Source organism: Vulpes lagopus, chromosome 10, assembly GCF_018345385.1.
Source record: "Vulpes lagopus strain Blue_001 chromosome 10, ASM1834538v1, whole genome shotgun sequence".
Taxonomy (NCBI): Eukaryota; Metazoa; Chordata; class Mammalia; order Carnivora; family Canidae; genus Vulpes; species Vulpes lagopus.
The window spans coordinates 57,376,002-57,399,095 of record NC_054833.1 but is presented as its reverse complement, the minus strand read 5'-3'; the positions used below and the strand labels follow the sequence as shown (position 1 = coordinate 57,399,095).

General features: G+C 64.0%; 1 protein-coding gene across 3 annotated transcripts in view; it reads left to right on the top strand.

Annotated features, from left to right (window-relative positions):
* Positions 1 to 685: 685 nt before the first annotated feature.
* WSCD1 (WSC domain containing 1) overlaps positions 686 to 23,094 on the top strand; it is a 30,697-nt gene continuing 8,288 nt past the window's right edge. Inside the window, exons 1-6 of one of the 3 annotated variants that reach the window (XM_041770421.1) lie at positions 1,764 to 1,902; positions 8,521 to 8,676; positions 9,225 to 9,894; positions 14,199 to 14,313; positions 15,478 to 15,662; positions 17,355 to 17,476. In XM_041770421.1, the coding sequence (XP_041626355.1) occupies positions 9,468 to 9,894; positions 14,199 to 14,313; positions 15,478 to 15,662; positions 17,355 to 17,476 (849 nt within the window). In that variant the 5' untranslated portion in view covers positions 1,764 to 1,902; positions 8,521 to 8,676; positions 9,225 to 9,467. Of the gene's footprint in view, positions 772 to 1,747; positions 1,903 to 8,520; positions 8,677 to 9,224; positions 9,895 to 14,198; positions 14,314 to 15,477; positions 15,663 to 17,354; positions 17,477 to 23,094 lie in introns of those variants that run through there. The other 2 variants (XM_041770422.1, XM_041770420.1) reach the window with 2 other exon arrangements.

The following is a 23,094-nucleotide window of genomic DNA, read 5'->3' as shown; positions in this document are numbered from 1 at the left end:
CACAGCAGGTGCAGTGTGGCATGGGGCACAGAAGTGGCACACACAGTGGACGGCTCTTCTCTTGTCATGAAGCAACTCTCCTCCCTGGCAGTGGCCACAGGGGACTTCCTGGCTGAATGCTGCCCCCGGTGACCTCCCAGAGGGGCTGGGCTAACAACACTCCCCTGAGCTCTGCTTGCTGGGAGCGTTGGGCATTTATCCGCCTTCGGGCCACAGGAGCTTCCTCTGTAAAATGAGCCGGTGAAGGCAGACCCTGACCTCCTGTGAGCCCCCAGGGAGATAATGGGCAGGGGGAGGGGGCCTGGGCCAGCGTCGCCAGCATGATCCTCTGCACACATCCGCATTCTGGCAGGGATACACGTGGGGGCTATTCTGCAAAGCTGGGAATGCCAGGGCAGTGCCGGATGTGGGTCTCACCCCGATACCCTCGCCCAGTGTCCTCAGGGCTCCAGGGGGGGCTGACTCTATTTTGACTCTGGGGCTTGGCTGGGCAAATGTCAAAAAGTCCCCTTCCCCTCTGGGTGCCGCTTGGCTGACCTCCACGAAGCAGGGCTCCAACGGGTCCCAGTCTCATCCTCTCCTTGCCCGCCCTGCACCTGTTGCAAACAGCCTCCTTGGAGTCTTGCCAGGCAGCTCTGCCCCTAGCGGTTGTTGGAGGCATGAAACTCCCCTTTCAGGAAGACAGGGTTAGAGCCTGGCCACCGCCACCTGCTCCTGCAGCCTCTGCTGCTGGTCCTCAGCCTCCTGGAGCCTCTAGCCGCGGGGTGCCGGGTGAGGACAGGGCCCGCTGGTACATCCGCAGGGGGTGGCACTGTGGCCGGGGGACTTCTGAGGGGCAGGGGCAGGGGCAGGGGAGAGGCATTGAGGGGAAATCCTTAGGGTTGGATCCAGCCCTTATTTAGAGGGGGATTGTGGATAGCAGAGTGATTGTATACCTGTGTGTCCGTATCAGAGCCTGTCTGCCTCGTGTGTCACACACGAGTGCCTGTGGGTCAGTGCCTAGGCCGACTCCACACCAGAGTGTGTCTGTTAGTGGTCTCTGGTGTGGGGCATGGCAGGAAGGAGTGAGTCGGCCCTGAGGGTGGAGGGTCGGTGTGGGGGCAGTACAGTAGCAGGTGGCAGCACCCTGAGTGTGCAGGCTTGGGAGGTGGTGTCCGTGTGTCTGCTCGTGGGGTGGTGATTCCATGTGTCCGAGTCCAGCCGTGGATGGGACAGTGACCCAGTGTGTGTCTGTGTTGGAACCAGAGTACCACCAAGTGTGTGACCCTGTGTGACCCTGTGTGACCCTGTCACAGAGTCCTGGGTCGCCTGTGAGTGAGTGGGACAGAGCACAGGGTGTGTCTGCGGGGCTGGGACCAGGGATGCGCTGTGTCCTGCCGGGCGGTAGTCTGTCCTCTGTCTGAGTGAGTGTGGCAGTGCCGCGTGTTGTGTATACGTGTGCGGAGTGTGAGCACCAATGCACTGCTGGGTGTGTGCATCACGGGGGGCCGCGTGCGTGCGCGTGTGCACCCGTGTGCACGCGCCCGGGCAGCTCACGCGCGTCCTTGCTCCGCCTGCGTGGCCGGGCTCGCGGGCCAGGTCCGGGCGCTGCCCCCGCCCCCAGCCCGAACCCCCCTCCCACGCGGCGGCCGGAGCGGCGCGGGCGCCTCTAGGACCCGGCGGCGGCCGGCCGCGGTCCCCGGGCCGCGCGAGTGAGCATGTGCAGAGCCCGCCGCCCCCCGCGCCCGCGCCCGCCCCCCGCGCCCGCCCCCCGCGCCCGCCGCCGCCCGCCGCCCGGAGCCCCGAGCCTCTGCCTGGAGGCGCGTCGGGCCGCTCGCGAGGGCGCGGGGGCTGCGCGGCTGCGGGGCCCGGGCTCGGACTCGGTGCCCGGGAGCGGGCGCCCCAGCCGGCCGCGATCACCGGGTGAGTCCTGCCCCCGGGCGCGCCCCCGGACCCCGCCCGGACCCTCGTCGCTCCTTCCCAGCCTCCCAGCCGCCCGCGAACAAGTTTGTGTAGACGCGGCCGGCGCGCGGCAGGGCTGCACCTGCCTGGGCTGGGGCGGCTGGCGGGGGCGCCTCTGGGGCCGGGGCGGGGAGTGGGGTGCGCGCGGGCGCCCGGGGAGGGCGCGGGGTGCACCTGCTTGGCTCGGGCGACCGGCCAGGGCGAGGAGTGGGGGAGCACGCGTGGGGCAGCGATCGGGGCCCCGGGGTGGGCGGGGGCGCGCAGGGCAGCTTTGGATGCGTTCTACACCGCCCCTAACCGCCCGTGTCCGTGTCCGTGTCCGTGTCCGTGTCCGTGGAAGGGAGGCCATGGGCCGCGGCAGTGGGCGAGCGCGGGTTGGGGTGCGCGCTGCCTCTCCCGGAGGAGCCGCGTCCCCGTGGCAGCTCCCCTTGCTCCGCGCCAAGCCAGGCTTCCGGCCAGCGGAGGGCTCCGTCTGCCTCTCCGGGAACTTGAACGGAGGCAGAGAAGAAGGCGAACCGTATTGCTGGTGCATTTGGTCTGGAAAATACCCCCAGCAGAGCCCTGCGCCCCCCCAGGTGGGGACCGACACGGGACTGGGGGCTGCTAATTGTGTTTCTCCTGTGTGTCCTGAGCCTCGGGGTGGCCAGTCGATGGGGGGGTCTGCTGGTCCTCCCCAGGGAGGTAGGGGCGCAGAGGTCCAGCTGTCCATCTCTGGGCAGGGGGAGGCTGGCACCGGGGTGGGTTCCCTCGCCACCAGCAGGGAGTGACTGTCCACACGGGCCCTTCCAGGGCTGCCCCCAGACAGACAGACTGGGAAATCCACTGTACTTTCCTGACCGCAGCAGATGCCACCACCCTTTATGTGGCCTGAACGGCGTGCTTGGGTTTGTGGAGTCACTGGGGCCATCCCTGCTTGGGCTGTCCTGGGTCAGGTCAGGAGATGGGGCCTAGGATATGGGGTTAGGGAAGCGAGGGCTGGGGTGGGGGGAGTGGAGAGGACGGAAAGGCTGGCCAGCCTTGCTGTGTGTAGCAGCTCCTTCCTGAGGGCTGCAGGTGCTGGACAGGAGGCAAGGGCTCCCCCAAGGATGCCCCTCACCCCCCATCACATACTGTTGGCTAGGGTCTCGGAAGTCCCTGGGAGACGGTGCCCCCATGGGCTGGGAGAGCCCCGGGTCCTGTGAGGAGCGGCAGGGAGCACGAACGTCGGTCTCCAGAGCACACTTGCGGTCAGGGCAGCTGGGCAGGCTGCTGGGCTGGTGGGCTGAGCCGGGGGGTGGGGGTGCCCACAGCCCCCACCTGCACCTGCACCTCCCATCCTCAGCATGAGATCTCCTAACTCCTCTGGAAGGATGCTCAGTTTGGGGGTAAGCACACCCCGCTGTCCAGCAGGTGTGGGGGCCCTGCGGGGTGTGGCCCATGGCCTTGCAGCACACCGGGCTAGAAGTGAAGTGAAGCTTAGGTTAGGCAGAAGGCCAGGCCCTGTCCCTTCCCTCCTGTCCACCTCACCAGACAGAAGGGGATGATGCTCTGGGCTCCCAGTTGGTGGGCCGCCAAAGCCCGAGTGTCTGGCCAGGTCATTGAAGGGCCAGCACTGGGGAGTGAGTCACGGAGCTGGTTCCCATGGAGTTGGCCTGCAAGGCCCCCAGCACCCCATGCCTGGAGGCCGCACTGAAATCCTGCTGAGCAGGCTGGTGAAGGGCTGCTTGCCTGGTGGGCGGTCCGGCCTATGCTTCCATCCGGCTCAACCCCAGGGCCGCCCGTCCCTGACGGGCTGCACTGAGGTCAGGGCCCAGGAGTGGGCTGGGTGCAGGGTGGACCCTCGGGGACGTCATCCAGGGATGCACCTGACCAGCATGCCCACCAGCGGGCCACCCTGCTCACCTGGGGAGTGCGTGCATGACCATACCCTGTCCTTGGGCCTCCAGGCCTTGTTGTCACATGGTTTCTTCTAACCTTTCCTTGCTGGTGTTGATGGGCTGCCTGCACGGTATTCATGAGTGTGCCACTTTTGGAGAATGTGGTTGGAGAGGAGCTGCCTGCCCTTGTGGATGGGGGACGCGGATGGGGGAACAGGCTGGGTTAACTTAGGGGGTCAGAAACAAGGCACACCTATTGGCTACGGGGTCCCCTTCCTTCTGCGTGGCTTCTCTTCCCCGTGAAGACGCTGGGCAAAGTGAGCCCCTCCAGGAGGGTGGCCGTCTTGGCCTTAGGCCCGCAAGGTTCTGAGGGCAGGAGCGCCCCGGGCACCCCATCCTGTAGCGACTGCAGGGCGGGGCTGAGGTTGCAGGTTCCACACACTCGCCCAGGCACTTCCGAATCGCTCGGAGGGATTTGGAGAAGCATGTGAACGAACAAAATGGGGTTCTCCAGGAGCAGGGCCCCGCGGTAGCCCAGACGGGTTGTGACGGGCTGCTTCGGGGGAGCGTTGGGCTCCTGTCAGCCTGCAGAGGAGGGGAGTCTGCAGCCCCCACGGTGGCTCCCCGCTGTCTTTACGGATCTGCACCGTGGGGCTCGCCCGGATGTGGGCTGCGTGGTGTGTGCGGCACATCGGGCAGCACGGGTCTGGTGTAGTAAGCCCTCAGTGAACGCTGGGTGTGGACGCGGGCCCTCTGTGATTCCCTCCTTGGGGGCTGAGGTGGCTCATTCACGCCTGAGCGAGCGGGTCATTCCACGCACGTGGAAGCACCCAGTGGGCTCTGGGGCTGGGTGTGAGCCGCGCTGGTGGGAACCTCAGCATCCCTCCTCCCAGTCACGGTGCACACAATCTCCACCTTTCTCTTACATTTTATGCCCTCTTAGCAGCTTTTCTTATTTTGGGCTTTTTCATTGAAGTCCTGCATTCAGATCAAAGTACCTGGGTCTTCAAAGCTGGGGATCCCCACCCCATTCCCATTTCCCAGACCTTGTCCCGCCCGAGGGCCCAGACATTTAACGTCAGGGAGTCCTTTGCTCTTTGGTCTGAGCCTCCAAGATGCAGAGGCGTGGGCACCAGGGTGAGGGTGGCTGGGGGCACAGATCTGCTGGGGGTCTGTCCTGCACCCCACCCAGAGCGGGGGGGCCCCCAGGCTGGGAGGAACCGTGGGGAGAGCAGCGTGGAGCCCTGACTTCAGGCAGGATGCATCACCCAGGTGTGGTTTACCCAGCATCCCTGTCCCACAGTGGGGCTCTGGGGGGGGCGGCTCTGCCACAGATCAGGAAGGCTTCCTGGAAGGGGTGGCACTGAAGCTGAGCCTCGATGGTCACAAGGCATTTCAGAGTTATGTCAGGGTCACAGGCCCCCCCAGCCCATGGAAGAGCATGTGAGGGGACCCCACGTGACAGCTCACGCTGGCCAGGAGACACTGTGTTCGGGACGCAGCCTTTCCAGAAGGGGCCCCAAGGACCTTGGACTGAGCCGTCCAAGTCTTGGGGAGTCGCCACGAGGGGCAGCAGCACTGGTTCTTCCTGTGAATGAGGCCACCGTCCTGGGCTTTGGTGATGGCAGGGAGCTGAGTGCTTGGAGGCTGGGCTGGAGGCGGGGACAGGCAGTACCTGGCTGGGGGCTCCCCAGTGCGGCTCCCCACCCCCCGCCCTGGGTCCCGAGGCTGAGGACACCCCCCATCCTGCAAGCTGGAGCTCTGAGTGGCCGGGACCCCATGGCCCATCTCCTTGGGGACAGTAGCATGCTGGGCCCCGGGCCTCCATCTGTACAGCCCTCGCTCCCTGGGGAGGGTAGCTCTGAACCCGGGGTCAGGAGGGGACCCCTGCCAGCTCTCCTTCCAGCCCCCAGGTCCCAGGGGCTGCCTGCTGTCCTCTCCCCATTGCCCCCACCCCCCGAGAGGCAGGCACCATCGGCCTGACACCTGTCCACCCACAGGCTGGGCACCTGCTGCCCCCTGAGGCCCAGACAGCAACAGAGCAACAGGAGAGGGCCCCCGCTCCCCCAGGATCCCCAGGAGCCCCGTGCCCACTTACTCTCTCCTCCCCCAGGCCTGCCCTGGTCTGGGCGGGGCAGCGAGCATCCACCTGTGTCCAGCCCCGAGACAGGCTGAGCCCCACACCCCCTCCTGATGAGGGCCTGGGCGAGGTCCCTAGAGCACCTGCTTGATTCCAAGATGGGAAAACTGGCCCAGGCCCCCAGCGGAGGGGCCCAGGAGCTGGCACGCTCACCCACACACTCACTCACATGGCAGCGTCTGGGACGCTGGGCTTGGGGCACACTGGGCACGACACCTGCGGCTCGGACCTGGCGTGATTTTAGGGAGGTGCTGATGGAAGCGCGTGGGAGTCCTTGCATACAGCGGGCGCAGGGCGGGCTCCAGAGCAGGTGGCCCAGGTGGGGGGCATGCGGCCCTGTGGTCCGATGGCAGGCAGTGGGCCTCACCCCACGGGGCGTGGGGGCTGCAGCTCTGGGGTGGGGGAATGCCGGGCACCCATGGCGGTGGGGTGGGGGTGACCGCAGCCCAGCTGGGATCTTTCCTCACATGGGAGCAGCTGCCAACAGCTGGGGGTGGTTTCAGGCAAGGATGGGGCACCAGGCCTGCCCCAGGGAGTGGGGGTATGAGGGACACCAGGGGATGGGTCATACCTGCCGCGGCCCCTCCTCTGGCTCTTGCTCCCTCATTTGCCTCCTTGGTGTTCGTAACTTCTCAGGAGCAGGAGTTTCAATGGCAGGGCTGAGCTAGCTGCCCCACATCGCATTGAGGAGCCTGGGCTCTGTCCTGAGCAGCACCTCACCCCCGGGGCTGTGGGGTGCCGCAGGCACCGCTGATGGGTGCTGACCTGGGCGGGCAGGCCGTGCTGTGGGGCTGACCCTGTGCTCCCCCCACACTCCTTGGAGCCGCCCTCCCTGCGGGCTGTGTGCAACACATCTGGTGGGATGGGTGCCCTATTGGAGGGGCTGCTGGCCTCAGGGCGGGAGGGCATGGGTGGGGAGGAGTGCAGAAGTCCAGGGTGGGAGACCCCCCCTCCACCCCCCACAGGTGTCTGGGCTGGGAGTCGGCCTTATAATGGAGAGTTTAGGATGACGGCCTGCTTTATAGGACCTCAGGGGCCGTCCCTGCCCCCAGGCGCAGCCCCTCCCTGCCAGGAGGCCCTCTGGGATGGGTGACTACAGAGGTGGGGTCCTGGGGGAGCCTAGGGGTGATCCCTGGCTCTGCGAGCGTCCACCCACCATGTGTGGCTTGTGGGAGCTCCAAGCTGTGACCGTGCATTTACAGTGCTAACCCGCCACCCCCGCCATCTGCCCCGACCCCTTCCCTCCATAGCCAGAGTCTGGCTATGTTCATTTTAGAGGGGTTTTCGCAGACAAAACCCCAGGTTCATCAGCAGAAGCCTTTTGCAAGCAGACCCGAGACCCCCTCCCTAGAATGACAACATGGACAGGGGTTGCACCTCGTGGCTCCTGCTGCCTCAGGGTCCTGGCTGCTGGGTGTCGGCGCTTGCCCCAACTCCCCCACATTCAGGCGTGGCCTGAGAGCTCGGAGCCCCTGGACCCCACAGGGGGAGCAGCTTCTCGACCTGAGGATTTGCCTCTCAGGTCATCCTCTCCCTCACCTTGAAGAGCGTACTCAGAAACGAGGATAGCTGTGTGTACAAGGCCAGGCAGGCTCCGCGCTGGGGTCGGGGTTGCAAACATGAGTGGGGCACGGGATCTTGCCTGGAGCTGGTCACAGGCCAGCGTGGGTGATCCATAGCTTTCTGGGCGGGGTCAGCTGTCGCCGGGTGCCAGGTGCTGGGTGCTGGGCCAGGGGTCAGCCCAGGCTGTGGGACGGCAGAGGAATCTACCCCAGTGTGTGCATGTGGTGGCAGTGGGGTGGTCAGGGAAGGCTCCCTGGCGGAGGTGGCACCCAGGCTAAGCCCTGGAAGATACCCGGGGATTCACTGGGCCTAGAGGGTGGATGAGGCCCAAGAGGAGGCAGCAGAGACTGTGTGCTCAGGAGGCTCCCTTCGTCTGGGTGTGTGCATCCCTGTGCGCGAGCCCCGGGCCTGGGGCGGGATGAGCTGGTTGGAGCTTGGTGTTTATCCCAGAACCCTGGGGTGGGGGTTTTGAGCATGGCAGTGCCCAGGTGTGCGTGAGCAGGTGTGCGTCAGGAGGGTGGCCCTGGCGGCCTCTCGGAGCAGGAGGCACAGAGATCAGCGGGGATTTCTGGGGATATTCTCTGTGGTCTCAAATCTGATGGGGCAGGGAGAGCCTGGGAGACCTGCTGCAGCCCCCCACCCTGCGGCGATGGCCCAGGACCTGCCCACACCCCGCCCCTGGCCCCCAGGATATGCACAGACCCTGCCTCCCACCCCAGGACCTGCCCACACCTCCCCACCCCCTAACCCACCCCTCCCCCTCTGGTGATGGGAGGGGGTAAAGGGTGGGAGGGGGGTGGCCCCATGGGCTCTGGGGGCGGGCTGCTCTGGCTGCAGAGTCTTCTCCCGGGATGCCAGCCTCTAAGAGCCCAAACGCCTCTTTTCTGCTCATGCTGGGCTGGCTGAGCCCCACGCACAGAGCGACCATTGAGGGGCTGCGGGCCTGGCGGGGGTCCCGGGCCGTGTTAGTCACGCTCCCAGGAGCTTTTCTTCCTGGGACAAGACTGTCCTTGTGCTCAGGGCCACCCTCGCGCGGCAGCCCGGCTCCCGGCAGCTGCAGAGCCCCCGCCGCCCCAAGCAGCAAGCAGCGCACTTGAGAGGCGCTGCCACAGGAGCCTGGGCCAGCGCGGGGCGCCCTCCTGCCTTCCTGCCAGGTGCCCACCTCCGAGATAGCAGGTGCGTGCCCACACCTTCTCCCCTGCTCAGCCCAGTGGCCACTGCAGAAGCAGTTTCTAGAACAGTTTCCAGTCCTGAGGCACCCCCAGCGGGAACTTGGCAGGCCGTTTGCATGCATGGGGCACCTGCTGCATATGGGTACCTTGGCTCCTCTGCCGGCTGAACGACTCGGCAAACTATCTTTGCCTCCAATCACCTTGCCTGTGAAATGGGGCTCCTACCCCTTCCAACTCACTGGGCTGCCCCGGGGTCAGTGCTCAGGTCAGGGCCTGGCTGGTGGAGTCTGTCACAGTCCCTCTGTGGCAGGATCTGCTCAGTTATGGGGGTGGGGGGTGTCATTCCCCATTGGTGGGGAGGCTGAGGCTGGAATAACTGCCCAGGGGCACACAGGCAGCAGCTCGCAGGGCTGGGCCTGGAGCCCTTCACTCTGTTGGTGCATCCACAGCACAGGTGTCCCATTAGTAAACTGAGGCAGGAGCCTCAGTGCCCAAACCACCCCCCCCAAACACACACCATGGCATCTAAGCGTGCTCTTTCTGTTCTTCCAGATTCTGCAGCCGGGGATGTGTGTCCGTGAAGCTCAGCGATGGTGAAGCTGGGCAGAAGCCACAGCTGCGCGGCTCTGTAGCCGGAGACGCGTGATGCTGCCCCCAGCGCACCTGCTGACCCTGAGGAGCACAGGCGGGCACCGGGACGTGGGGATGAGGCCTCTGGAGGCCCCGGCCTCCCTCCCACCCGGGCGTTAGGAGCCGTGCCCAGGCTCTAGCCGGGAGCCCTGCTGTCCCGGGGGCATGGCCAAACCCTCCTTCCGGCTGCAGAAGCTGCTCCGCCGCACCCAGTTCCTGCTCTTCTTCCTCACGGCCGCCTACCTGATGACTGGCAGCTTGCTGCTCCTGCAGCGAGTCCGCGTGGCCCTCCCGCCGGGGCCTCGCGCACCTGGCCCCCTGCAGGCCTTGCCGGTGGCCGCCGTGGCGCTAGGCGTGGGCCTGCTGGACAGCCGGGCGCTGCAGGCCCCCCGTGTCAGCCCAGAGCTGCTGCTGGGCGTGGATGTGCTGCACGGGCCCCTGGCGCGGCCCCGGCCTGGGCCCCGCTGGCTCCGCGGCCGAAACTCGGAGCTCCGCCAGCTGCGGCGCCGCTGGTTTCACCACTTCATGGGCGACCCCCAGGGGCCACTCGCCCCAGGCCCCGAGGCTCCCAGGCCCGCCGCTGGCAGCCGAGGTAGGTGCTCCCCCAGGGGCCCTCCCCTGCCCGGGGCGGCTCCCAGGACCCCGTGAGGCCCCGCAGGCCCACTGCTCCCAATTACATCCTCAGGAGTCCTGCTGTCACCCGCGGGACAGGCCCCACATCCCGGAGCGCGTGTCCCGGCTTTGTGGCAGGCTTGACGGTCAGGTGGACATGTCCCCCAGCATCCCCGGGGCCCCGAGGCAGCAGGGACAGAAACTAGGGCCCCAGGGCTGCAGCCTCCCCCCAGAACTCGGGGCACGAGCCGCGTCTGCACAGCAGTGTCAGCAGGTGATGGTGGCTCGTGCAGGCTGAGACCCCAGGATGGGAGGGCCTGGAGCATCTGTGGGCACTGGGACCTGGCAGCTGTATCTTGTCTGTAACCAGCTCCATCGTTTGGCATTTATGGTGCGTTTTTAAATGTACCACATGCAGGAATTACCGTAATGGTTGGATCCCGATCCTACGGGGGAAAACTCTGGGGTGCAGAGGTTCAGGCAGGTCCCGCCATCACCCTCCCCTGAAGCCCTGGCCTATCTGGGGTGTGACCCCAGGTGCTGGCAGAGAGTGGAGAGGGAGTGGGGAGGGGGAGGTGGCAGAGGAGGGATATGGAGGGCAGAGTGCGTATCTGGGAGTGCAGCCTGGAGGCAGTGGGTCAGGAGAAGAGCCAAGCCTGGCAGTCTGGCTTTATCCTCAGGATGATGGGAAGGTCCAGGGACAGGGAGGAGCCCTGTGGCCCTCGTGATGGTGAGGGAGGCCCAGAGGACGGCGGGCTCCTGACATCACAGAAGGGTGTTTCTCCAGAGGTGACCTAGGTCAGAGCCCTGTGCTGTGGGATTCGTCAGCGGGGCTTCCCCCAGGCTGGGGGGGGGGACACCAATGGTGCCTGCAGCCCACTGTGTGCAGGCCTGCCTGCAGAATGTAAGCCTGCCCTAGCACCTGGGAGTCTGGGTCTCCATCCAGCCTGTATTACCCTGCCTCACTCAGACTAGAGTATGAACGACTGCCAGTCAGCATGGAGTCCTTGGGGAGCCGCCGTGAAGAAGCACAGGTGTTGACAATGGACCTGAGCTTGTCTCTTGGTGCTGGGGTCACTGGCTCTGTGACCCTGGGCAGACTGGTCTGCCCTTCTTGGGGTTCCACGTGTGAGTCTACTAGGCTCTGTGCACTTGAGACCTGGGGGGAGGTCTTTATGACCTGGCCCTCAGAGGGCAGGGCAGGGGTGACCCTGTAGAGCCCCAGGGATCTCCCCCTAGTGAAGGGGTGTACGGGGTACACCAAGCCATGCTCAGGCCCGGAGGGTGGCGGTGCACTGCGGGTGTGGGATGGTCAGCACAGTGACTGCCAGGAGCCCCCGGGACCAGTGCAAGGAGGGTGAGTGGCCGGCTCAGCAGGAGCGTGTGGGCGGCCCCCCACCCCCACCCAGGACAGGAGGAAGCGTGTGCGCCCTGGGGGTAGCGGGGGCATCCTGCAGAGCAGAGGACCACTGGCCTGTGATTCCCCCCCCACCGGAGCTTGTCACGAGCATGGTGCGCCCCCGGGCCAGCTGCTGGGGCTACAGACAAAGAGGGCGGCTCTTTGCGGCTGGGCAGGCGGCCACGCTTCTGGCCAGGGATCCTGCGGAGCGCAGAGGCTGCGGGAGGCCCATCCATCACCCGGCATTTCATTATACCTTGGACAACGTCCATAATGGAGTAAAATGTCAGGAAGTTTACTAGGGGAGAAATAGTAACTTCCCACCGCCAGTTTGTTTTTTATTGATAGTGATTCCCAAAGACGTTCCAATATCTCCAAAGCCATCGTTAACGGCCTCGCGGCGTGTCCGTGTTGATGTGCAAATGAACAGTTGTGGAGTCACAGACAATAATGCGCTGCCTCCGTTTTAGCTGAAAGCAATAAATCCGCCTCAGAATGTGTCCCAGCGTGTCCCCCGGATGTCCTCTCCCCGCCGCACACCCTCGCCTCTGTCAGAGCTGGAGGAACCATTCGGTATTTTTCCAGGAGGGAGGGCTCACCTCCTCTTCCAAACGGAGCGGGCGCGTGGGTCTCAGGCCTGGTGCGCCGCCCGGGGTACGGCGAGTGGAGAGCCCGGACTTGGAGTGTTTCCTCCCATCTCACGCATGTGGGTCATGGGCCGAGTATCCTGAGATGGTTTCCCGTCCCCGGAGTGGGCTAGGTCCCCGTCGGGTGGCACCAGAGCATGGGGAGCACACCCAGCTACACCCACTGAGTCCATCCCTGGAGTGAAGGAGGTGGTGCCCCTATCTCAGGGAGAAAGGAGTCCAGTAGGGAGGGGACGGCACCCCGTTTGTCATTCACAGTGAACCCAGTCCCACTGGGTGCCACCTTGCACAGACCCCGCCTGCCCGTGACCTCACCCTCTCCACCCTCCTGCGCCCGCCCCTCACAGGTGGGAGCAGACTCATGCACAGACTCATGCCCTCCTGCCCCCAGACACGTCCCACCTCTGCCAGCCAGGCCCCGGGGCCTGGAGCCCTGATCCCCGACTTGGTCTTGGGTGATCTCCCATCAAGGGCGACAAACGTTCGACGTGCCGTGGGCTTGGGTTTGGGGTTTAACTGAAAGCTGTAATAGGATCTCTTTGCTGAGCAACTCTCTAGAAATGTCTTCAATGAGGGTTTTCTCTCCCCAAGTAGGTGACTGGGAACGGCACTTCCCTGCAGTGGGGGAAGGGTGGTGCTGGTCTCAGGGTTTCCCCATGAGGCCATGACCCCAGGGGCCCACATCCCGAGTGAGAGCCGGGGCCTGTGGACGCGCTGGGTGAGGGGCATCCCAGGGTGAAGGTGAGGGTGCACGACCTGCGGGAAGACACTGAGAAGGTGACCTCGGCTGCACCCTCCACGGCGTCCCCCTCGGTGACCCTGGCCTGGTGGGGTCCTGCCCCTGGCCACCCACTTACCTCCCGCTGCTCTGCATCTATTAGTCGGGGCCTGGGAGCCGCGGGCAGGTGGCAGGCAGACCCTCTGGGCCCCTCCCCATCCATGCAGGACTCACTTAACCCTGGGGCCCTGACCCACCTTGGACAGTGGGTGCTTGTGCCAACGGTGTGCCGGGCCCGGTGGGGACCCTGGTGGACACAGTGGCGCCCGTCAGGGAGGAAACATTCCAAGGCCGGGCTCTCCACTCGCCGTACCCCGGATGCCCCTCACCCAGTGCGTCCACAGGCCCCAGCTCTCACTCGGGATGTGGGTGCCTGAGGAAAAGGCAGGAAACAGAGGGCGGTTATGGGCAGGAGGAAGGCATAGGTCCATGCTGGGGGCAAGGGAAGTGGCTCAGGTGGGGTGGGGCAGGTGGCAGGCCTTTATCCATTGGGCCGCTAGGGAACCGGAGGGAGGCACAGAGCATTGCCTTTCGTAGCGGAGGTCGGAAGTGGAGTTAGGTGTGACACTCACAGACAGGCGATCGCCCTGGATTCAGCCCCGGGAAGGAAGGCTGGGACCTGCATCTCCAAACCCCTTGGCAGGAGGCCTGCTCCTGCTCCAGGCTGGGATCCCAGGGGCTGTGGGCAGAGCATCTTCTTGCCACAAAGCTGTCCAGGAGCCGCGGGCCGTGGGGTCGCCTTGAGCATCACTCCCCAGAGGCAGCGTGTGCTACATGAGTGCCCTTCCAGACGTCCCAGGGGTGACAGGTGGCATCTGCCCATGGGTGCTCCATCCTCGTCTCTGCACAGCACTGGCATGCGTGGCATGGGACCCAGCGAGCTCCCGCACAGCGTGGCAGTGCCTTCACGCGCCCCATGTGCTGGCTCTGTGCTTGCAGTCTCTGGGCATCTCTGGGAGACTCCGCTGTTTCGGGAGACAGCTCCCTCCACCCCGTAACTGTGGGGTGACACCGGCACCACCTGGCAGGGTCACACCCCCCAGTTCACCTTCCAGGGAGGGGCCAGAGGTGCCCGACTGCCGCACTACCAATTCCCACCAGGGACTGCTGTCTCACAGCCTGGCAGACACATGTGGACTCCTCCAGCAACAGGGCTTCTGTCCTTGCCGCCCAGGACCACAGATTTTTTTCTTGAACTCACTTTTTCCATTTGCGGGATGTATTTTATTTCAGGGAAGGTCAGACTTTCCATGCCTGGCTTCTTCCCTCAGGGTTGTAGGGAGGCGACGTGACCTGCTGCAAGACCTTGGTGGAGGCCGGGCACCTTCCACGCCCGGGAGATGGGCTGGCAGTGGACAGTGGTGTCAGGCCAATGCTGGGGGATGTGGGACCTATGCCCGGGGCCCTCTGAGGTCCCTGTCTCCCCCGGCCTGAGTCTCTGCTGTGCTTTCTGCCCATAGGAATGTATGTTGGCTGCTTCAGTGACAGTGGCCGGGACAGGACCCTGAAGGGGGCCGTGTTCTTTGACCTGAGAAAGATGACCGTCTCCCACTGCCAGGATGCATGCGCTGAACGGTGAGTAAGAGCTCCAGGCCGTCCAGCCGCCGGGAGGGAGGACAGTCCCCAAACCCACCAGGTGGCCAGGAGCTGGACCATCAGCCTGGGCTTACTGATGCTGCAGCGCTGCCTGCAGGGACAGGGCCCGCTGTGCGGGGCAGGGGGCTTAGTGGGAGGTTTCTCACCCTGAGCCTCAGGTTACTTGTGTGTCCAGACATCGCCCAGGCCCCTGTCCTTGTGCCAGAACCAGCAGCTCCCCGGACTCAGCCGACACCCACCTCTGTGAGGGAGCGGCTCCCAGGTCACAGGTGGGGGGTTGGGTACAGGCATGTGCACTTGCACATGGGACACGTGTGTGCCAGCATCGAGGGGGGGCGTGCACTTGGCTTGTTTACGCCACATCACATTCCTCCTCGTGTGTGGTCTTGAGTCCCCATCACCGGCCGATCAGTCAGCTCCCATCAAGCCCATTTTATAGACGGAGAAACTGAGGCCAAAACAGACAGGATGGGTCCTGGGTCAGCCTCGCAATATAGACAGAATTGAAAGTGACTCTGGCAGTTTGGGGAACAGCCTACAGGTAGTAGGTGCTGGTCAGGGCCAGGAGGCCAGCAGGTGGCCACACAGGCACTGGGATTGTGTGGGGGTGGGGGTTTCACCTGAGTTTTCCGTGTTGGCCTGTGGAGCTGGGGGTGGGAAAGAGCAGGCCTCTTGGCAGGGCTGACGTCCCAAGGGGCACGTGGTCGGTCCCACCTGCAGTCTTTCTTCACCTGTGCTGTTGCCACACCTGGTGGAGTGGGGACACTGGGGGTCGCAGTCCCAAGAGGCAGGTGGTAGTAGCTTACAGCCATGCTGGCTAGGGGAGGACCGACCATGGATGCTCCAGTGTTGGGCTACAGCAGCATTGCCACCAAGGCGCTGACCCATGCCACAAAGCAGGGCCCCGTCCCCTGGCCCAGAGCCCATTCAGGACACCCAGTGGCACCTCAGGGCAGAGTGCAGGCTGGCGAGGGCCCCGCGAGGCTGGTCGCTGCCCCACAGGGGAAGGCCTGCTCCCCACCTCGCTGGTGGCCCTCCAGTCTGGCTGACAACCAGCCCCTCACCCCACCTGACCCCAGCCCACAGTCGGTGCTGCGGGACCTGGGCCGTGCCAGGAACCCAGCGGGGCTGCTCTCCCTGCAGGTCCTATGTGTACGCGGGCTTGGAGGCTGGGGCAGAGTGCTACTGCGGGAACCGGCTCCCGGTGACCAGCATGGGGCCCGAGGCGTGCAACCACGAGTGCAAAGGAGAAAAGGGCTCTGCATGCGGGGGCGTCGGCCGGCTGTCTGTGTACCGCGTGGAGGAGCTGCAGCCCGGCTCCAGGAAGCGTGAGTGTGCCGGCCTGCCCTGCCCTCTGCCCTGCGGCCTGAGGCACACGCAGGGTGCGGCCCTGCTGGGAGGCTCACGTAGGGGCGGGGGGTCAGTCTCAGCCAGGCCGCCTGGGCCCCTGGCCTGTGGGTTGGTCACGCTTCTCTGGAGGCCTGGCCCTGCCACGTGTCGGACATGCTGTGTGGCCCTGGGCACCCTGCCTGCCCACTCTGGGCTCTGGTTCTTCGTAAAGCGTGGAGGCCCACCTGGCCGTGCAGCAGTGAGGCGGGCCTGGCGGCCTGACATGCCCTGGCTGTGGAGCGCCCAGATGTTCCAGGCAGACAGGAGCAATCCTCAGAAAGCCCAGGCCCCAGGAACAAAGGGGGGCCTGAGGGTGGCAGGGAGGCCCACACAGGAGGAGGTGCGGGGCCGCAGGCACAGAGTTGGAGTCAGAGCTGCCAACAGAGAGCTTCAGTTCTGTGGGAGAACAAAGCCCTGGAACTTTCTGTTCAAAAGCAAACAGGGGATCCCCAGGTGGCTCAATGGTTTAGCACCTGCCTTTGACCCAGGGTGTGATCCTGGTGTCCTGGGATCGAGTCCTGCATCAGGCTCCCTGCATGGAGCCTGCTCCTCCCTCTGCCTGTGTCTCTGCCTCTCTCTCTCTGTGTCTCTCATGAATAAATAAATAAAATCTTAAAATAAATAAATAAAATCTTTAAAAAAACAAAAAAACCAAAAGCAAACAGCAGCTGCTGTGCAGGGAGAGAGGAAGGCGGAACTGACCTGAACAGGAGGGGAGGGGCAAGCAGACCTTGCAGGGAGCGGTGACCTGCAGGCCTACATGGAGGGGGGGCATCCAGTGGGCATCCAAGTGATCATCTGGTGGGTGTGGGGATGGTGTCAGGGTGAGCCTCTGGGTGGGCGTTGGAGGGGCATCCAGGTGGGCGTCAGGGCGGGTGTTGTTGGGGGCATGGGGGGGCGTTGGGGCAGGTGGGGGGGGTCAGGGGGGCATCGGGGCAGGCATCCACGTGGGCATCGGGGGGCATCTGGGTGGGCATCGGGGGTGGCATTGGGGTGGGCGTTGTTGGCTTTGGGGTGGGGGTGAGGCGGGGATCAGGGCAGGTATCAGGGCGGATGTCCAGGGGATGTGGGCTAGGGGCTGGACCCTTCCACCTGGCCTGGAGGACAGCCTGGCAGGAGGCTTCCTTGAAGCACGGGCTCCAGGAGCTCCTGGCGGGAGTTGGATCAAAGACAAGAGGGTCTGACACGGCAGCACAGTGAGGCAATTGTGGTGGGATTTCATGCATTCGGGTCTAGTTCCTCCTCATGCCTGCACTGCAAAGACATGGAATTTTGCAAAACATCAGCCTCTTGGGTCACAGGGTGCAGAACCTGGCCCATAAGGGGCACAGAGTCCAGATCTGTGGAAGGAAGGAGGGAGGGACAGAGGGCTGGCTGGATGCCGTCCCTGAAGTGGGTGGGAGACGCAGACCTGAGTTCCACCCTTGATGGCAACCACAGTGACAAGGTTTGGGCGCCTGGGGTCTCAGGAGTCTGGCCTGCCAACCCCCTGGCCGCACAGTCTGCTCTCTGGTTTAGAACCCACCTGCTGACTGCGTGGGCACCCAGGTCAGACCCCGAAGCCACCTTCCCCCCCGCCCGTGACAGGCATCAACAAGGATCCTCATCAGCAACCCATTTTGTCCCTGCAGGGAGGACCGTCACATACCGCGGATGCTTCAGGCTGCCAGAGAATGGCACCCACGCCTTCCCCGACTCCCTCGTGCAGGCCAACGCAACAGTGGAGGCGTGCTCGAGATTCTGTTCCCAGAAAGTAAGGCCACCTGTGACAGGTGTGCGCGGGATGGGCTGCGCGGGGCAGGTGCGCAGGTGTCGGGGCAGGAGGGGGCAGCGAGGAGACCCCGGGAGGGCCTTGCGGCCCATGCTAGCTGACAGCAGGGCCGCATGCCTCCCTGACGGCAGCTCTTGGCAAGGGCGTCGGGTGCTGGACTGACTGGTTTGTTAGTGAGAAGTGCTGGCCGGCTCAGAGGGAGTGGGAGGGTCACCTGCTGCGCCTGAGGACGGGGCAGGGTGCTGAGCCTGGCTTCAGGGGCCATGGTCACGGGTATGCCTTGGGCTCCGTCCGAGCTCAGGGGTGGGACGTGGCTCTGCAGAAGGTGGGTGGGGCACCTGGCACCGCAGCTCTGGGTGGGACACAGTGGTCAAGGCCAGACAGGACCCCCAGAGCGCTGAGGTCTGGGGCCGTGTCCAGCGTCCCTGCGGGTGGCCCCTGTGGGGGGCAGTAGGCTGCCGTGAGGACTGTGACCAGAGGCTGATGGTGACATCGTTCATCCAGCTGCTATGGGTCCCTCACCAGGCAGCAACCCCGCCTGATCCTTCTGCCCCCTCCAGCGGGCACTAGGATGCGCTGCGTTTTTGGGTGAGGGAGCGGAGGCAGAGGGGCTGGGTGTGCTGTCAGAGGTCACACACCCCTACATAGGCGAGCCGGGATGTGGACCCAGCCAGTGCCTGGCACTGTAGGGAACCCCGAGGGGCGCGCCCTCCTTGGCACCCCTTGAGATGTCCCCCCTGGAGGCCAACACACTGTCTTTCTGCACTTCCCACCCAGGCTCTAGCCTTTGAGGTGGGTCTCTGCGTCTGCAGCAGCTTGGGATTTCTGGGGCGTTCTCGGGGCTCACACCATCCGGCTGCTCACAGCTGCTCAAGAGCACCCACAGGGACCAGACCTGCAGGTGTCTTATGTGCTTGGGGACCTGTGGTGACCTCTCAGGGCTCTGGGGGGACACTCCACCCCCCCACGTGCTGCCATCCCCTGGGGCATCAGGGGAGGGACGGAGGGCTCCATGTCCCCGACCCACAGCCCATGGCAGGCCCCAGGGACGTCTCCATCCATATTGGCAGGGAGAGCACTTCCCTGCTCTTCTGCTCTGCTGTGTGGACATCCTGTTCTTCGTGTGACCAGTGCTCTGCTGTGGAGTGTTTCGGTTGTCTTCAGCGTGTGGCGTTTGCGAGCAAGGTTTCAGTGACCTCTTGGTGGGTGGGTTGTTCTGTGTTGCTAGATCCGTAGAACAAGACCCCAGGGGGATGCTGGGTCAGAGTCTGTGCATCCTTGTCCCAGTGGTCACCTCGGTCACGCTGCGCTGGGCACAGAACGCGTGGCTTTGATGCCTTCGCCGCCAGTGCATGAGAGGCCAAGGAAGTGGCTTTGTGACGTCCAGGGGGAGCGGCTGCAGAGCAGTCCTGGGCCGAGTGCTCTGACCTGGGTAACCTGGGACCTGCACGATGGCTACAGACACAGAGTGTGCAGACTGGGGACCAGTTTCACCCTGACGGGGGCGGGCTTGCACTGTCCTGAGCCATCTCGGGCTTCGGCACCTGAGGGTCTGCCATCCAATGGGTCTCATGGACCAGGTACCTGCCTGGCCCGGCTGGTGCTGCTGGGGACTGTCTGGGTCAGACTGAGGCTGGAGGCGCGTCTTGGGTTCTCAGAAACGGCCACGGGGCCCCCACTGCACACACAGGCCTGCCTCCCCCTCCCCTGTACCGTGGATGTGGCTGGAAGAGGGGGTCTGGAGTCCTGTTGCCATCCACAGGACTTCCAGCTTTGAAGCTGAGGGCAGGTCTTAACAGGACATGTATAGTGGATGGAGGCCCACAGGGTTGTGGGCAGACCCTGGGGTGGGGGGCACACAGCTCAGCACCCGGAGGGGCTGGGGCAGGCCCAGAGGGTCAGCGGCCCCCGCAGGGGATGGTGGCCTGTTGAGGGGTGCCGCTCCTGGAAGGGACGGAGCTGGAGGACATGATAGGAGCCGGCCGGCAGATGAGGGCGAGCAGAGTGCACAGAGCGGGGCTGCATGTGTGCAGTGGGTGTGGGGGCCGCGGCCGGGTCCAGGCATGTGTCTTCGGGTAAGGGGGGATTGTGACAGCCTGCAGGGAGGGCTGGCTGTGGTAGGATGCTCTGGAGATGTACTCTGGAGACCCGGGGGCACCTGACATACCACGGAGGGTGGCCTATGACCTGGCTCTGGACCCGGGGTCCAGGTGGGCAGGGAGGACACAGAGGGTCACGCAGCCAGGTGAAGCTACCTTTCTACCCAGTGTGGTGACCTCTGTTCCCAGCCTGCTGTCCCCCCCAACCTTGTGCCCCGTGGCATCCATGTAACTTGTGCCTGGCCTCTAGGCAGCCGCCAGGTTGGATTCCGCGGAGTCTAGGGGCACCCACGTCAGCCTGCAGCGAGGGCGCTTCCTGGTAGATTGTGTCCCCATGGACGAGCCCAGCACCCCCAGTGCGAGGCCAAGGCTGGGCTCAGGTGGGGCTTCACAGGGACCAGCCTATGCCGTGGCCACCTTGCAGCACCCCGCTTCCCAGTGCCTTGGGAGTCCTGCTTGTGGCCCTGGATGAAAGCCTCTACTGTTGTTCAGTGGTTACGATGGTTCGGGAACTCCAGGATATGGCCGGACAGGATGCCTGGGGCACCATCAGCCCCCCAACATCATCTGAACCCAGAGAAGCCATCTTTTCTGACTTTCTGCAGTCGTCGGGAGAGACCTGCCTTGTCTCCGTTCCTGGATCTGGGATGGTGGTTTTGGGCCTGGTATTTATGTGCAGGCCCCACGGTGGAGCCCAGGGACTCAGGCACCATCGGCGATCCAACTGCTGACACCTGCTGCTCCTCCAGCAACCCTGCGTGCAGCTGACACCTGCTGCCCGACCCACCTGGATCCCCGCAGGCGCAGTCTGTTCCCTGGGGGCAGGTGGGGGCACTGCCTCTGTGGCTCTGCCAAGGGTCAGGTCAGTAAGGGTCTGGGTTTTGTGAATTAACTGCCTGGACATTCGCAAGTTTTCCCTTTGCGAAAACGCTGGACAGTCCTTCATGGGGGGACAATCCCGCACAGCTTTGGGTTTCTTACACTGTTTCTGCAGTAGATCTGTCGACGTTGTACCATGTGTATCTTTAAAAAAAATGTATTATTTTTCGGGGGGTTGGTGGTGACAAAGGCATATCTATTTTAGAAAATTTCGAAAATTTTGAAATGCAAAATTACATGAAAACTCACTGGTAACTTTACCACATCGGAGAAAACCACCAATAATATTTCACATCCTCTGGTCTTCTAAGTGTACGTTTGTGGAATGCGCTTCTCAAAAATTGATGTTTGGGGGCCCCTGGGTGGCCTCGTCGGTCGAGCGTTTGACTCTTAAACTCAGCTCAGGTCATGACCTCGGGGTCGTGGGTTCAAGCCCTGCATTGGGCTCTGTGCTGGGCATGGAGGCTGCTCAAAAAAAGAAGGAATGTCTCCTTCCATTTCCCCCCTCTGTGATACGTGCCCCCTGTGGCTGCAATGCACGCCTCCTCCTGTTGGGCCACCTGCTGTCGCGACCCTTCCTGAAGGTGGACCCGTGAGCAGGTGCACAGCCGTTTGCTGCGTCATCACACGTGGAATCGCTGTTGTGAAGGAGTTGTGCGTCCCCATCTCCTAAGTCACCCCTGAGACTTGAGGTGTGTTTCCAGGAGCGAGTCACCCGGCCTCGCTCTGACCTGGGTCAGTGACCCGGATGCGTGTCCCTGTGCAGCCATGTCCTTGCTTTGCGGTCCTGGCCAGTGCGTGGCCTTGAGCCGTGGCATTCTCACTGACTGTCATGGATGCGATTCGAAGCTGTGTGTTCCTGGGGTCGAGCGTGGGCTGGTCCCGCCTCTGGACCTGCCTCTGCGACCCCATGGCCCCCACTTTGCAGCCAGACGGCAGGAGCCTCAGATCAGCAGGAGACAAGGGTGCGGTGTCGTGTTCCACGGACGGGCTCTGGTTCACCCTGACGCTCGCCTGCCAGCAGAAGTCCGCCCTCCACTCCCATCCCCGCAGCCACCCCCAAGTACCTCCTTCCCTTTGGGCCTCAACATCCAGGCCTGCCTTGGAGCGAAAGCAGGTGGTATATCCATCCGGGTGAGCTCCGTGCTGGTTCAAAGACTTCACCAAAACCTCCCACCTTGCACTCATCTGTGTCCACAGAGTTGAGTGTGGAGTGTGGCAGAGCCCTGGGCAGCTCTGTCCAGCTTGGCCTCACGGTCTGAGGTCCTGGCCTCCTCGCCTCCACCTGCCCTCCTGAGGCCTCGAGTCCTGATTCTGGACATTTCTGGGAGTTCCCTAGAATCCTGGAGACTGACAGCAGGGGAGATGCTCAGGGCCCGGGACAGCCTGGCCTGCTGGGACGTCACTCCCGAGCCTAGCCACGACCACGCTCTGCACGTGGGCCCCTGGCACCGAGGACCCGGCCCCTGCTGTGCCGTGACCTGACGCAGGGCCCAGGCTCTGGATGCAGTTCCAGGCAGCAGGAGGACGTGTCCCCCACCCCAACCCTGACAGGCTGAGCCGGTCCCCTCTTCATGCCTGGGATGTTAACAGTCCCACGTCCGCGTCCCGGATTCCTCCCTCCGCCTCCCCTCCTCTGATCGTCTTCTTGCACGGGAGCTGGCAGAGAGGAGCTTCATCAATATTTAATCTTTATGGAAATCACGTCCTAGAAATCCCCAAGGGGCTGAAAATTGTTCTATGTTTTCAGAACCCAGGGATGTCGCTGAAGTGAGCACGTTGTAAATAAAATCACGTTAGTGTCTGCGGCTCCCCCTGCACTGCACACGCCTGGGAACTCGACTGTCTCATCCACTCGTGGAGGCCGAGGGGCCGGGGTCACTGGTGGGAGCAGCCCAAGCCGGCCCGGGGGTGCGGGGTCATGGGGTGGCCCTACGGCCAGGGAGGGGTCCTGCGGTGGCATTTTGTTCTCTGAGCAGAGCCCAGGATGCTGGCGGGTGAGGCCCTGCCTGGGTTTGCTGCTGTCTGTGCGTCCCTCCAGGAGGCTGGTGCCCACACACGCTGGAGGCACCTCAGGGGACACTTGTCTGCCCGCCGGTGTATTCGCCAGACACTCACGGGGCGTCCACTGGGTGCAGACCTGCTGGAGCACACAACACAGCACAGTGCGCCCGCGGCACTCGATCCTGCCAGCACGCCCGTGGACGTGGCACACAGGGCCCAGGGACCACCCGATGCATGGGAGCCAGTGGAGCGCCCAATGGCGCGTCTGTACATGGACTGTGACGCCGCAGTAATAAGGAACTGTCCCAATGGAGGCATCAGCGCACGAGGACTGGCACCTAGACTTGAGTGAAGGGAAAGTACATGCTTCGGGATCCTGTTCTTGGGACTGGACTGACCAGGCGCAAGAGTCAGAGCCGCAGCTGTTACAGGAGGGAGCGGGGGGGCAGGAGGGAACGGCAGTGCGTGCGTGCGCGGGCGTCAGAGCTGTGCGAACGTTCCTGTGGGACTGAGCTTTCCTCTGGGTCAGTAAGTCCTGCCTCTCAGGGAAATAACCAGAGGGCTCGCCCAGGGCATAGGGGGCTGGTGAGGGTGGGGAGGATGTGTCGATGTGAAACA